Raw genomic sequence first — 15,328 nt, forward strand, 5'->3', positions numbered from 1 at the left:
AGGAGAGTGAAAAAGTTGGCTTAAAACTCAACATACAGAAAACGAAGATCATGGCATCTGGTCCCATCACTTCATGGTGAATAGATGGGGAAGCAATGGAAACAGTGACGGACTTTATTTTCTTGGGCACCAAAATCACTGCAGATGGTGACTTCAGACATGAAATTAAAAGATGCTTGCTCCTTGGCAGAAAAGTTATGACCAACCAAGACAGCATATTAAAAAGCAGAGACATTACTTTACCAACAAAGGTCCGTCTAGTCAAGGCTATGGTTTTTCTTGTGGTCATGTATGGATGTGAGAGTTGGACTATGAAGAAAGCTGAGCGCTGAAGAATTGATGTTTTCGAGCTGTGGTGTTGGAGAAGACTCTTGAAAGTCCCTTGACTGCAAGAAGATCCAACAAGTCCATCCTAAAGGAAATCAATCATTGAATATTCATTGGAAGGACTAATGTTGAAGCTGAATACTTTAGCTCCAATACTTTAGCCTCCTGATGTGAAGAACTGACTCATTTGAAAAGACCCTGATGCTGGGAAGATTGAAGGCGGAAGGAGAAAGGGATGACAGAGGATGAGATGGTTGGATGGCATCAGTGACTCAATGGACATGTCTTTGAGTAAACTCTGGGAGTTGGTGATGGCCAGAGAGGCCTGGGGTGCTGCAGTCCATGGGGTTGCAGAGTCCGCGGCAACTGAGCAACTGAACTGAACTGATTGCAACAATGTTACTCTTAAGTGAGAACGCTTTGAATAAGTTTTGAGGCAATAATATTATTGACAACAGGAGCAATACAAGAAAAAATATGAAGAAGTGGCAAAACTTGGTGATCAGATACAAACGGTGAAGGAAAGACAGGAAGAGCCCAATTGTGGTGTAGAGTTTAGTTTCAGTATGGTATTTGGAGGTTATTGCCCACATTGATAGAAAAAGGGAAACTCAAGATGGGAAAAGAAAATTAACTCATTTTTATATGCTTTGAATATGAGGTGTCAGTAGAATGTTCAAGTCAAATTATAGATAATTTCATTATTGTTTGACAAACTTTTTAGTAGTTTATATTTGCATAGATTATTTAATCACTTTGCATTCTAGAATACTGTATGCTGTTGTAAGAGTTATTTTTGCTTTTGTAATTTTAAGTATTTTATGTTCTAGTAAGCAGATTATCATCATTGCATGATGTTTAAGATGTAGTGCTTTGGTCTAAATTAGTTTTGAGTCATACTACACTTGTTATTAATAAAGGACAAGACATTGTTTAAACATTTGAGTTAATGGAGCATTGCATAGAAATGGTGTAATTGAATTGGCAAAGAGCTTTGCATAATGCTCATTTATTTAGGGTATTTGGAAAGGTCATTTTTATGATCATTTATTATAGTACTTAAGCATAAATATCAGAAAAAGGTAATGAGATAAAATGTTTAGCCTGTAAGATAGTTACGGATACTGTTTTCAAAAATAATACTATAATTCAGAAACCAGTAAACAAATTCATTGTAATGATTTAAAGGAGACTGAGATATTAATGAAAGAATTTAGTAGTTGTCTAGTCACACCTCTCCTTATGACCAGTGCAAAAAGTCTGAGGTATATACTTCCATGTATTTCTGGCTCGTCACATAAGTTTTTATGAATCTGTATATTTTGTAAAAGTTTGTTTTCACAAAAATGAGATCATACTATCATTCATATTATTTTTCCACTTAACACTTTTTACTTAAAAATGAATCATGAACATCCTTCCTTATGAAAACACATAGACCTCATTCATTTTTTTTCATATCTGCATAACATTCCATTGTTGAACTATTCCTTTGTTGAGGATTGTTTGTTTAAAAAATTTTAAATGTGGGCTCTTGGTTATTTTAGTTATCAAAGCCATTTGTCTTTGCAAAATTAGATTTGCAGAATCAAAACATTAGCAAAAAAACTTTCTAATATTCAGCATCTCTTTCCTAATATTTAGCATTTCTAAAACTACTGTATGATGGCAATCAGAACGGTCCTGTTATTTTAAAAGTAGTTGGTTTTGTAAATTACTGTTTGTTAAGAACTTGCTAATAATAATAATGAAAGTCATGAATATATAAACCAATATGAAAAACAGCATTTGGACAACAGCCTATATATGGCCACACAATTTTGCTTGCACCCACCCTCTCATTTAGTCCACCTACCTCCCCTCACCTGATCATTCTAAATGTCATGCATGTCATCTCCCTGCTTTTTATGTAGTGTTATTGCATCCATATTTCTTAAATCTTTATTTTGTTTTTTAAGCTACATAAAAACATGTCGGATTTCATTTTTTTCATTTTTGTCACTTGTAATTAACAAAATTCACTCATATAGTTGTGTGTTAAAGCATGAAATCAGATGTCTTCCAAATCAAATATTTTACAAAGTCTGCACAATATTCTTATCATTATTTCATTTTCTATAGAGATCAAACCCCTGATATCTGTTTTGGTGAAAGTGTGTTTGTTGTTAAATTACAGTTTTCTTTCTTTTTTTCCTTTAACCTTCATTGTCAAGCAATATGTTTTAGTGGTTAAAATCATCAACTTTGAAGCCAGATATCTAGGATTTCAATCTCAGATGTGCTACTTATTAATTAAATGTGGCTGTATTTTACTAATCTAATTCTATAAAGCCTTTGCTTTTTGATTGACAAATTTAAACTACCTTTATTTGTATATGAACCAGTTACTTTTTTTTTCCTGGTTTTTTAAATGAACCAGTTATTTGTTTTCATTTTTAGCTCAATCAGTTCAGTTGCTCAGTCATGTCCAACTTTGTGGCCCCATGGACTGCAGCACGCCAGACCTCCCTGTTCAGCACCAACTCCCAGAGTTTACTCAAACTCATGTCCATTGGGTCAGTGATGCCATCCAACCATCTCATCCTCTGTCGTCCCCTTCTCCTCCCGCCTTCAATCTTTCCCAGCATCAGGGTCTTTTCAAATGAGTTAGCTCTTCACATCAGATGGCCAAAGTATTGGAGTTTCAGCTTCAACATCAGTCCTTCCAGTGTACACTCAGGACTGATCTCCTTTAGGATGGACTGTTTGGATCTCCCTGCAGTCCAAGGGACTCTCAAAAGTCTTCTCCAACACCACAGTTCAAAAGCATCAATTCTTTGGCACTCAGCTTTCTTTATAGTCCAACTCTCACATCCATACATGACCACTGGAAAAACCATAGCTTTGACTAGACATATCTTTGCTGGCAAAGTAATGTCTCTGCTTTTTAATATGCTATCTTAGTTGGTCATAACTTTACTTCCAAGGAGTAAGTGTCTTTTAATTTCATGTCTGCAGTCACCATCTGCAGTGATTTTGGAGCCCAAGAATATAAAGTTTGCCACTGTTTCCACTGTTTCCCCATCTATTTGCCATGAATTGATGGGACTGGATGCCATGATCTTAGTTTTCTGAATGTTGAGTTTTAAGCCAACTTTTCCACTCTCCTCTTTCACTTTACTAAGAGGCTCTTTAGTTCTTCTTCACTTTCTGCCATAAGGGTGGTGTCATCTGCATATCTGAGGTTATTAATATTTCTCCCAGTAATCTTGATTCCAGCTTGTGCTTCATCCAGATCAGTGTTTCTCATGATGCACTCTGCATATAAGTTAAATAAGCAGGGTGACAATATACAGTCTTGATGTACTCCTTTCCTGATTTGGAACCAGTCTGTTGTTCCATGTCCCGTTCTAACTGTTGTTTCCTGACCTGCATACAAATTTAATTAACTGTGCATGTTAATTCCTTAATCTCTGTGTATTGTGGATTACTCATCTATAAAGTGGGATTAATAATAGTACTCACTTTATATGCCACCGTTAAATAAGTTGGGCTTCCCTGGTGGCTCAGTGGTAAAGAACCTGCCTGCCAGTACAGGAGATGTGGTTTCCATTCATGAGTCAGGAAGATCCCTTGGAAAAGGAAATGGCAACCCACTCCAGTCTTTTTGTGTGGCAGATTCCATGAACGGAGGATCCTGGTAGACTACAGTCCAAAAGAGTGGGATATGACTTAGTGATTAAACAAAAATTAGATGAGTTAATATAAGTAAATTTGTTAGAAATGAAAATTTGACCCATAAACAAGGAAGGAGTTTGAGGTGCTGACTCCCCTATTCAGTGTAAAATCTGCATTTACCTTTACAGCTGGCTGTCCATATCTGTATTTCTGCATCTTCAGATCTGCAGATCATAGTCCTATAGTACATATTTATTGAAAAACATCCATGTATAAGTCAACCCACACAGTTCAAGCCTGTGCTGTTCATGGATAATCTCTACTTGATTTATAATAGACAATATACATTGTGTTATTTGTATTTCATATTAATTTTATTCTGTTGCTTTTTTTTCTATTTCCTTACTTTTGCTGATTTTTCTGTTCTTAAGTCATCCCACAACACTTTGAATTTAGAATTTGTACTAAGTATCTTTTTCCTTTGGTAATGTGCTTATTTAACAGCAGTATATATGCATACCTATACTTACTGATTTTAAAGGAATATAATAATTGTATCCTTTTTGCACTAAGCTATGTGACATATCCCAATTCCTTCTTAGTCCACTGAAATTTTACAAAGTGATTATTCCACTTTTCACTGTCTCCAGCAGTATATGAGAGGCTCAGGAACCCCACATTATTTTACCATGGCTAGTTATTTTCAATATTTTTCATTTTAGCCATTTGGGAGGATATATAGTTAAATTTCATTGCATTTTAATGTGCATTTCCCAGATTATTGGTAATTTTTGGTACTGTTTCCTGTGTTTATGCCTTTGAATTTTGCCTTTTGTGAAGTATTCAAGTCTCCCTTATTTTTATTATTATCTTATTTGCAGTGGTTAATGATATAATCTGTATATAAGTCCTTTGTTTATATTTATTCCAGATATCTCTTCCTTTACCCATAATAATGTTGTTTGGTGAACACAGTTCAAAGTCTTGGTTTACTCAAATGAATAGTCTTTTTGGTTAGTATTTTTTGTCTCCTAAAGTCCTTTCTCAAACAAAAACCAAGGTCATGAATATGTTCTGATATATCATCATTTAAAAGACAGATGAAACATGTTTGAGATCTTTCCCTTTTATTAAGTTCTTAGAAAAGTTTTGAGAAAGTAGTGCTATTTCTTCTTTAAATGCTTAGTCATGTTTGCTGGTGAAGCTCTTTGAGACTGGGTTTTTGGGGAAGAATTGATTAGAGTTCAATTTTTTTAAGTTATGTGGCTGTTAGACTTTCTAATTCTTCGTGGGTCAGTTTTGATAAGTTGTGTTTTTTTCAGAAATGTTCTAGAAAACATTTCTTAATTTGTTTGTATCAAGTTGTTTATAATATCTTCTTAATGTTTATTTTTCCCTTTTTAAAACAATTACTCCAGAATTGAATTTTAAATTTGAATTTGTATATTTTTTTGTTCTAAGGATTCTTTTTTTTTTTTTTCTGTGTATATTGTTCATCCAATGTTTTCATTCCAGTTTGTAGTTCTTCTTTCTTTCTTTCATTATTTCAGCCTACAGAGAGTTACCTATTCCAACTTACTGTCAATCTGACTCCTTCAAGCCATAGTACTTCCTCAATTGTGTTCTTGTTTAGCTTACTATTAACCAGTGAGATGTTTAATTTTGTAGCACCCAGGCTGGACAGAACTTTGGGGGCTATCTCAGGTGGAGATATTGACAGGCCCTGGTAACCAACCATTCAATTTTGTTTCTATGATTTTTGACTGTTTTAGATAGCTAATAAGTAGAATCAAATAGGATTTATACTTTTGTGGCTGGCTCATTTCTAGTTATCCTACTATCCTCAAGATTCATCCATATCAGAGCATGTAATAATTTCCTTTTTTAAAGATGAGTAACCCATTTGCTATATATACCGCGTTTCATTTATCTGTTTATCTATCAATAGATATTTGAGTTGCTTCCACCTTTTGGTTATTGTAAATAATGCTGCAGTGATCATGAGTGGGCAAATATTACTTAAAGACCCTGCTTTTAATTCTTTTGGATATATACTGAGATGTAGAATTGCTGGATCATTTGGTAGTTCTGTATATAAGTTTTTGAGGTACTTTTATACTATTTCCCATAGCAGTTGCACCCCATTTTATAATCCAACCAACAGTTCATGAAGGTTCCAGTTTCTCCACATCCTCATCAACACTTATTATTTTCTGTTCTTTTTAATATTAGCCATCCTAATCGGTTTGAAATGATATCTCATTGTAGTTTTGATTTGCATATCTCTAATGATAAGTAACATTGACCATCTTTTTATATGCGATTGTACATTTTTTACCTTTGGTAAAATGTCTATTCAAGTCCTTTCCCCATTTAAAAAATCAGGTTATTTTTATTGAGTCATGAAAGTGAAAGTTGCTTAGTCGTGTCTGACTCTTTGCAACCCCATGGACTATATAGTCCATGGAATTCTCAGGCCAGAATACTGGAATGGGTAGCCATTTCCTTCTCCAGGGGATCTTCCCAAGCCAGGGATCGAACCCAGGTCTCCTGCAATTGCAGGTGGATTCTTTACCAGCTGAATCACAAGGGAAGCCAAAGAATCCTGGAGTGGGCAGCCTATCCATTCTCCAGGGGATCTTCCCAACCCAGGAATCAAACTCGGGTCTCCTGCAGTACAGGTGGATTCTTTACCAATTGAGCTATTAGGGAAGCCCTTATTGAGTTATAAGTATATATATATATATGTGTGTGTATGTGTAGTGGGTATTACCTCTGTAGCTCCTCATCAGATATGATTTGCAAGTATTTTTCCCATTGCATTTTCACTCTTTTGATTGTGTTCTTCAATGCACATACATTTTTAAGTTTGCAATCATGTTTGTCTGTTTTTTTGCATTTATTGCCTGTGCTTTGTTGTCATATCCAAATAATCACTGTCAGACCCACTGTCATGGAGCTTTTCCTCTGCTTTCTTTTAGGAGTTTCAAAGTTGTTTTAGATCTTAATCCATTTTGAGTTAACTTTTTATATATGATATAAGATGAAGTCCAGTTTCACTCTTTTGCATGGACATATCTAGTTGTCCCAACACCATTTGTTGAAGAACCTATTCATTCTTCATAGGCTGTCCTTAGCACACTTGTCAAACATCATTTGACCATATACATAAAGGTTTCTTTCTTGGTTCTTTATTCCATTGGTATTTATGCAGGTTATGCTATGGACATTCTTAGTGTTTTCTGGACATATGTTTTCCTTCTTTTAGGTATCAGGATTGCAATTGTGGGGTCATAGGATAGGTACATGTGTAATTTAAAAATTGCCAGATAGTATTCTGGAGTGGCTGAGACAATACTTGGTATTATCAGTCTTTTAAGTTTTAGCCATTTTGTTAAATCTTTTGATTGAATTGTTATTTAAGGATTAATTTGAGAAATAACTTTAAGTCCTTTGATATGTGTTCATTTTTTTTACTCTTCCCACTGGAGTATAAACTTTATTAGATGCTATTTGCTGCTTAATTTCTGATGTTTGGTGACATTGGGCAGGTACTCAGTGAAAGTTTATTTTGAATGAATGAAATGAGTGAACAAATAATCAAAACATGAATATTTACCTTTTTCCTGATAATGCTGGGATTTGTGTACATCGGATACATCTAAGATCTTCTCCAGGGTCAAATAATTAGTCATGAATATTTTGGTGGGCTTCCCCGGTGGCACCAGTGGTAAAGAACTTGCCTGCCAACGCAGGAGACATAAGTGATGCAGTTTCAGTCTCTGGGTTGGGAAGATCCCCTGGAGAAGGGTATGGCAATCCACTACAGAATTCTTGCCTGGAGAATCCCATGGACAAAGGAGCCTTGCTGATATGACCGTAGCGACTTAGCACAGCACAGCACATTTTGGTGGTTGACTCACCTTAGGAAAAATATGGCAAGACAAAATGTTAGGAATCTATGTTCAGTTTGTCAGATGCCCATAGTCTCCCACTGAGCTATATTTTAAAACTTAACAGTGTAGTAATATTAAAAGGCAGGATAGTTTTAGAAATTAGGAAAAGCAGTTCATCTGTAGAAACATTGTTCAAGGACTTTAGTTTCATTTTTTACAACCATAGAGTTGCTACTAATTTTAAGGGAAATGAATTATTTTTGTAATACAGGTTTATATTCTGTCTAATCCTTGTAATACAACTAAATCTTGATTGTTGTAGTATTGATGATTTGACTTATGAACTATCCAGGACCTTTGATTTCTTCTTACCTGTTTGCTTTGATCTACTTTCCTGTTCTAAATATTTTCACCAAACAATTATCAGAAAAATTAGCAGAGAAAAATAAGAAAGAGAGTAGAGGAACAAATTGAAGGAGAAGGAAATAGAACAAACACTCAAGCTGCCTATGAAATTTTTTCCATTGGCACAAATAATCATGAATTTAGAAGTGACTTTTATAGAAGGACTTAAAGTGGTTGCCATAATAATCCCTAATGTTTTAGCAGTTTTAATGCTGTATTTATATATAAACAAACATTATCAAAGTAATCAGGTATTTTATATAATCAAGTATTACAAAATTTATATCAACATTTGAATTTCTGGGTTTGAAAAGCCATCTATTGCCATATGGAATCATTTTCTTTTGATGCTCTTTAGATGTTGCATAACAAAAAAATATATTTGTTTTCTGTACTTTATGAAGCTTTATCCTATAAAATATAATTTCTCTGTAATGAGATTAGATGCAGTCAGTGGCTTGAGGACCCAATTTGAAAAAAGCCTAAGTTCTCCTTGGTTTGTTTTTATTTTCTCCCCAGTGGTTAATACACATTTTTAATAGTCATGGCTGTTAAAGTAAGACTTATATATGGTTTTGTTACTGCAATATATGAAAATGTGAACATTATATTACTATGAGTAATAGTAATGCTTATGCTAATGCGGTGTAAGACTTTAAATAAATTTTTTGTCCTTATATTTCATATTGGAAGCAGATGTAAAAATATTAAATATTTTTGGCCCTTCTATTCTGTGCAGTATTTTGAGTCACATCCAATTTAATGACTCTACATTATTATATTTTTCCCCCACCAGAAAGTGAAATAAAGAAAACTACTTTACCCTTTCATAACTACAGCGACGTGAATGAAAATCTCAATATAAAGGAGGAAAGAGTTTTAGGATACACTTCAAAAAATATATCTTTGGAAGATGAAAGAAGTCAATTGCATTCCAGGAAAAAACGTTTTTTATCATATCCAAGATACGTGGAAGTTATGGTTACAGCTGACTCTAAAATGGTTCATCATCACGGACAGAACTTGCAGCACTACGTACTAACTCTGATGTCAATTGTAAGTAAACTTAACAGGTCCTTTATATTTTCTAAAATGTTTTACATAATATTTTTTCACCTTTAATTAAAAATTTCCCCAAACTTTAGATGTAAGCAAATTGTTTACATTTAAGCCAAAATATCTGAATGAAATTTAAATATATAGATGTATATAGCAAGTGTTCCATTCTGTTACTTGGACAATTTTTTATGCTTATTTTTTTTTTCCCTAATTTTATTTTATTTTTAAACTTTACATAATTGTATTAGTTTTGCCAAATATCAAAATGAATCCACCACAGGTTTACATGTGTTCCCCATCCCGAACCCTCCTCCCTCCTCCCTCCCCATACCATCCCTCTGGGCCGTCCCAGTGCACCAGCCCCAAGCATCCAGCATCATGCATCGAACCTGGACTGGCAACTCGTTTCCTACATGATATTTTACATGTTTCATTGCCATTCTCCCAAATCTTCCCACCCTCTCCCTCTCCCACAGAGTCCATAAGACTGTTCTATACATCAGTGTCTCTTTTGCTGTCTCGTACACCGGGTTATTGTTACCATCTTTCTAAATTCCATATATATGCGTTAGTATACTGTATTTATGTTTTTCCTTCTGTCTTACTTCACTCTGTATAATAGGCTCCAGTTTTATCCACCTCATCAGAACTGATTCAAATGTATTCTTTTTAATGGCTGAGTAATACTCCATTGTGTATATGTACCACAGCTTTTTTATCCATTCATCTGCTGATGGACATCTAGGTTGCTTCCATGTCTTGGCTATTATAAACAGTGCTGCAATGAACATTGGGGTACACGTGTCTCTTTCCCTTCTGGTTTCCTCAGTGTGTATGCCCAGCAGTGGGGTTGCTGGATCATAAGGCAGTTCTATTTCCAGTTTTTTAAGGAATCTCCACACTGTTCTCCATAGTGGCTGTACTAGTTTGCATTCCCACCAACAGTGTAAAAGGGTTCCCTTTTCTCCACACCCTCTCCAGCATTTATTATTTGCAGACAATCTCTTTAACAAGTGGTGCTGGGAAATCTGGTCAACCACTTGTAAAAGAATGAAACTGGACCACTTTCTAACACCATACACAAAAATAAACTCAAAATGGATTAAAGATCTAAACGTAAGACCAGAAACTATAAAACTCCTAGAGGAGAACATAGGCAAAACACTCTCCGACATACATCACAGCAGGATCCTCTATGACCCACCTCCCAGAATATTGGAAATAAAAGCAAAAATAAACAAATGGGACCTAATTAACCTTAAAAGCTTCTGCACATCAAAGGAAACTATTAGCAAGGTGAAAAGACAGCCTTCAGAATGGGAGAAAATAATAGCAAATGAAGCAACCGACAAACAACTAATCTCAAAAATATACAAGCAACTCCTACAGCTCAACTCCAGAAAAATAAACGACCCAATCAAAAAATGGGCCAAAGAACTAAATAGACATTTCTCCAAAAAAGACATACAGATGGCTAACAAACACATGAAAAGATGCTCAACATCACTCATTATCAGAGAAATGCAAATCAAAACCACTATGAGGTACCATTTCACACCAGTCAGAATGGCTGCAATCCAAAAGTCTTGGACAATTTTTTAAAGGATCTAAAAATCTTTTAAACAAATCACTTAACAGAAAGTGCTTCAATCTTGACTTCATCATGTGAATGACTTCTGCCCCCTAGTGACAAAATTGATCTTTTGCCCTTTGAATCTGAAGTTTTAATCTTGTTTCTGTATAGAAGGAGGGAATACTAATTTTATTACTACTGCATTCACCAAATCAAATTGGGACACATATTTTAAGTTATAAAGGTATTTATGGTAATAAAAGGAGCTCTATTAATAATAGGGCTTTAACAAACTTGGAATGTAAGAGGAATCTTAAGATCGTGCCATTCGATCCCATCACTTCATGGCAAATAGTAGGGGAAAAATAGAAACAGTGACAGATTTTATTTTCTTGAACTCCAAAATCGTTGGATGGTGACTGCGGCCTTGAAATTAAAAGACATTTGCTCCTTGGAAGAAAAACTATGACAGACCCAGACAGTGTATTAAAAAGCAGAGACTTTTTAATCTTTTTATCATTTTGTTAACAAAAGTCCATGAAGTCATAGCTATGGTTTTTCAGTAGTCATGTATGGATGTGAGAGTTGGACCGTAAAGTAGGCCGAGTGCTGAAGAATTGATGCTTTCAAACTGTGGTGCTGGAGAAGACTCTTGAGTCCCTTGGATAGCAAGGAGATCAAACCACTTAATCCTAAAGGAAATTAACCCTGAATATTCATTAGAAGGACTGATGTTGAAGCTGAAGCTCCAATACTTTGGCCACCTGATGTGAAGAGGCAACTTGTTGGAAAAGACCCTGATGCTGAGAAAAATTGAGGGCCAGAGGAAAAGAGAGTGACAGAAGATGAGATGGTTGGATGGCATCATGGACTCAACAGGCATGAGTTTGAGCAAATTCAGGGAGAGAGTGAAGGACAGGGAAGCCTGGTGTGCTCTAGTCCATGGAGTTGCAGAGTCAGACACGAGAGTCAGTCAGACAGAGTCTGTCATTTAGTGACTGAACAACAACGAACAATAAGATCACAGTAGCTCTAAGAACTTTTGATCTGATGTTAACGTCTCTGTTGAGCAGTGGTGGTGGCATATGAATAGATTTCTAGGGCTAGTGAAGAGCACCAGTTCTGTGTTAGTGTAGCACTCTATATACATAAAAGTACATAGGCATACATTACATATGTTTGGGCTTCCCTGGTGGCTCAGATGGTGAAGAGTCTGCCTCCAGTGCAGGAGACCCAGGTTTGGTTTCCGGGTGGGAAAAATCTCTTGGAGAAGATCCCCTGGAGAAGGGAATGGCTCCCCACTCCAGTATTCTTGCCTGGAGAATTCCATGGACAGAGGAGCCTGGTGGGCTTGTCCATGGGGTCATAAAGAGTCAGACACAACTGAGGGACGAATGCACATACATATATACACACCTGTACCTACTGTCTGGGACATTCCTGGATTAAGTCCTGTTCTTTTGAAGTAATTGCTAAAAGCAGCTCTTTCATGCTCAGGAGTATCTTGGTTTAGCTGATGAAATTTATAGTTTCCTCTATTTATACAAATTCAGGGTATTGGATCATATCTCATATTCACAGGGAGGGAATTCAGGGCTGCTTGGCTGAAATGATGGCACCTGGACACATCTATTATAAATTTCACTTAGCAAGAACTCTCCGATCAACTTCACTGTGACTGAAAAGACCCTAAGACCTTGGTATTTTCCTTACATATAGCATTTTATCTTAAATTCTTATACGTGCTAGGAATACATTGCTTCTGTGTCTAAACAAAGTATCTGTTATGAAATGAGCACTCAATAGTTAGTAAAAGAATAAGTAGATAAATGATTAAGGTAATACTTTTTTCAGAATAAGTGACATTATAATGGGAAACAAACATATAATCTAAAATGACGCTTTGAAATTTGTGCAGTGTAGATGTATTTTATTTACTTGAATTGAATTTTTAAAGTGACAACACAGCTCTACATACAGATTTATCCTGATTACTTTTTAACCTCTGAATCCAAAGTAACGATCTAGATGTGTATAATTATCTAGATGTGTAATTATTTAGATACTGGTGTGGCATGCTCATTGTGAAGGGCTTCTAATGAGAACATTGACATGGAGGATGTTGATTGATATATAGGAAATTATATCATTTATATGGAATCAGTTCAGTTCAGTTCAGTTGCTCAGTCGTGTCTGACTCTTTGCAACCCCATGAATCGCAGTATGCCAGGCTTCCCTATCCATCACCAACTCCCAGAGTTCACTCAGACTCAGGTGCATTGAGTCAGTGATGCCATCCAGCCATCTCATCCTCTGTCGTCCCCTTCTCCTCCTGCCCCCAATCCCTCCCAGCATCAGAGTCTTTTCCAGTGAGTCAACTCTTCGCATGAGGTGGCCAAAATACTGGAGTTTCAGCTTTAGCATCATTCCTTCCAAAGAACACCCAGGACTGATCTCCTTCAGAATGGACTGGTTGCATCTCCTTGCAGTCCAAGGGACTCTCAAGAGTCTTCTCCAACACCACAGTTCAAAAGCATCAATTCTTTGGCACTCAGCATTCTTCACAGTCCAACTCTCGCATGCATACATGACCACTGGAAAAACCGTAGCCTTGACTAGACGGACCTTTGTTGGCAAAGTAATGTCTCTGCTTTTGAATATGCTATCTAGGTTGGTCATAACTTTCCTTCCAAGGAGTGTCTTTTAATTTCATGGCTGCAGTTACTATCTGCAGTGATTTTGGAGCCCCCAAAATTAAAGTCTGACACTGTTTCCATTGTTACCCCATCTGTTTCCCATGAAGTAATGGGACCAGATGCCATGATCTTTGTTTTCTGAATGTTGAGCTTTAAGCCAACTTTTTCACTCTCCTCTTTCACTTTCATCAAGAGGCTTTTTAGTTCCTCTTCACTTTCTGCCATAAGGGTGGTTTCACATGCATGTCTGAGGTTATTGATATTTCTCCCAGCAATCTTGATTCCAGCTTGTGCTTCATCCAGCCCAGCGTTTATCATGATGTACTCTGCATACAAGTTAAATAAGCAGGGTGACAATATACAGCCTTGACATACTCCTTTTCCTATTTGGAACCAGTCTGTTGTTCCATGTCCAGTTCTAACTGTTGCTTCCTGACCTGCATACAGATTTCTCAAGAGGCAGGTCAGGTGGTCTGGTATTCCCATCTCTTGAAGAATTTTCCCCAGTTTGTTGTGATCCACACAGTCAAAGGCTTTGGCGTAGTCAATAAAGCAGAAATAGATGTTTTTCTGGAACTCTCTTGCTTTTTCAATGATCCAGCAGATGTAGGCAATTTGATCTCTGGTTCCTCTGCCTCTTCTAAAACCAGCTTGAACATCTGGAAGTTCACGGTTCATGTATTGCTGAAGCCTGGAATAGTGTGGGTTAAACTTGGGAATTTTATATGGTTGAAGAAGATATTTATTAATAAAATTGGGAAGGTGATAGAGATACTCAAGAAAAATACTAGATTTTTTAAGTACAGCAGGTTTTGATGTTAAATGACAACTCCCTTATCAGTGCTTTGGAAATACTGACTCTAAGAGGTAAAGGAACACAAGAGTAATTTTTGAATAGCTATATACAGTTTTGGTGATGGTACCATCCTCAGAAAAGTTTTGTCATGTGTATTTTATGATTAAAATCATTATAATCACAGTATCAATTAGAGGATATTGTGATGTACCTTGTGAAGTTGTCCATGGGGGTTTTAAAACCAGAGTTCATCAATAACAAAGTCAACCTTCTGCCATCATGAAAAGTAAATCTGTTCTGAGATCGCTTGAAACCGCAGACCAGTGCGTGCACGTACCATTCCCTAGATGTTTAATTACATTAGGAGAGCCCGTTTCAGTTAAGATGAAATGTTCATAGATGCTGTCAGTTAGTTTGTGTTTAGCTTTCATTCATAGGGAAATACTGCCACAGTTGAGGAACAGGGGGATATTCCAAATATAGATGTTGTTGTTTAGTTACTAAGTCATGTCCAACTCTTTTGGAACCCCATGGACTATAGGAGGAAAAATTTAGAAGGATAAATCTCCCTTTTGAGGTAGTTTTGGTTTTACACATACTTTTTCCTCTTCAGAGGTCTAATTTCAGATGACTTCAGATTACCTGGGTTTTTTGTTTTCTCTATCCTTTTTTCTTTCATTAAATGTTTAAATAAGGATATAGGAAAGTCAGCAGACTTTATGATTTTGGACATGCATTGTTATTTTATTAGTTAACAATAATGGCTATAGCTATGTTTGTAGATGTAAACCATATTAAAGGTAAAAAGAAACATGGAGAAAGAGTCAACAGACTTGTTTTGCTTGGGAATTTCTTAGTTTTAGTATTAAAAGTCTTATATCCCTGGAAATCCCTCAGTCGTGAGCAGACAGGGACAGTT

At 36.0% G+C, this 15,328-nt stretch overlaps 1 protein-coding gene across 2 annotated transcripts in view; it reads left to right on the forward strand.

Moving 5' to 3' along the window:
• ADAMTS20 (ADAM metallopeptidase with thrombospondin type 1 motif 20) overlaps positions 1 to 15,328 on the forward strand; it is a 218,501-nt gene that overhangs the window by 40,867 nt on the left and 162,306 nt on the right. For both annotated transcript variants that reach the window (XM_061416399.1, XM_061416400.1), the window contains exon 4: positions 9,082 to 9,341. In XM_061416399.1, coding sequence (XP_061272383.1) covers positions 9,082 to 9,341 — 260 coding nt within the window. The remainder of the gene's footprint in view (positions 1 to 9,081; positions 9,342 to 15,328) is intronic.

This window comes from Bos javanicus, chromosome 5, assembly GCF_032452875.1.
Source record: "Bos javanicus breed banteng chromosome 5, ARS-OSU_banteng_1.0, whole genome shotgun sequence".
Lineage (NCBI taxonomy): Eukaryota > Metazoa > Chordata > Mammalia > Artiodactyla > Bovidae > Bos > Bos javanicus.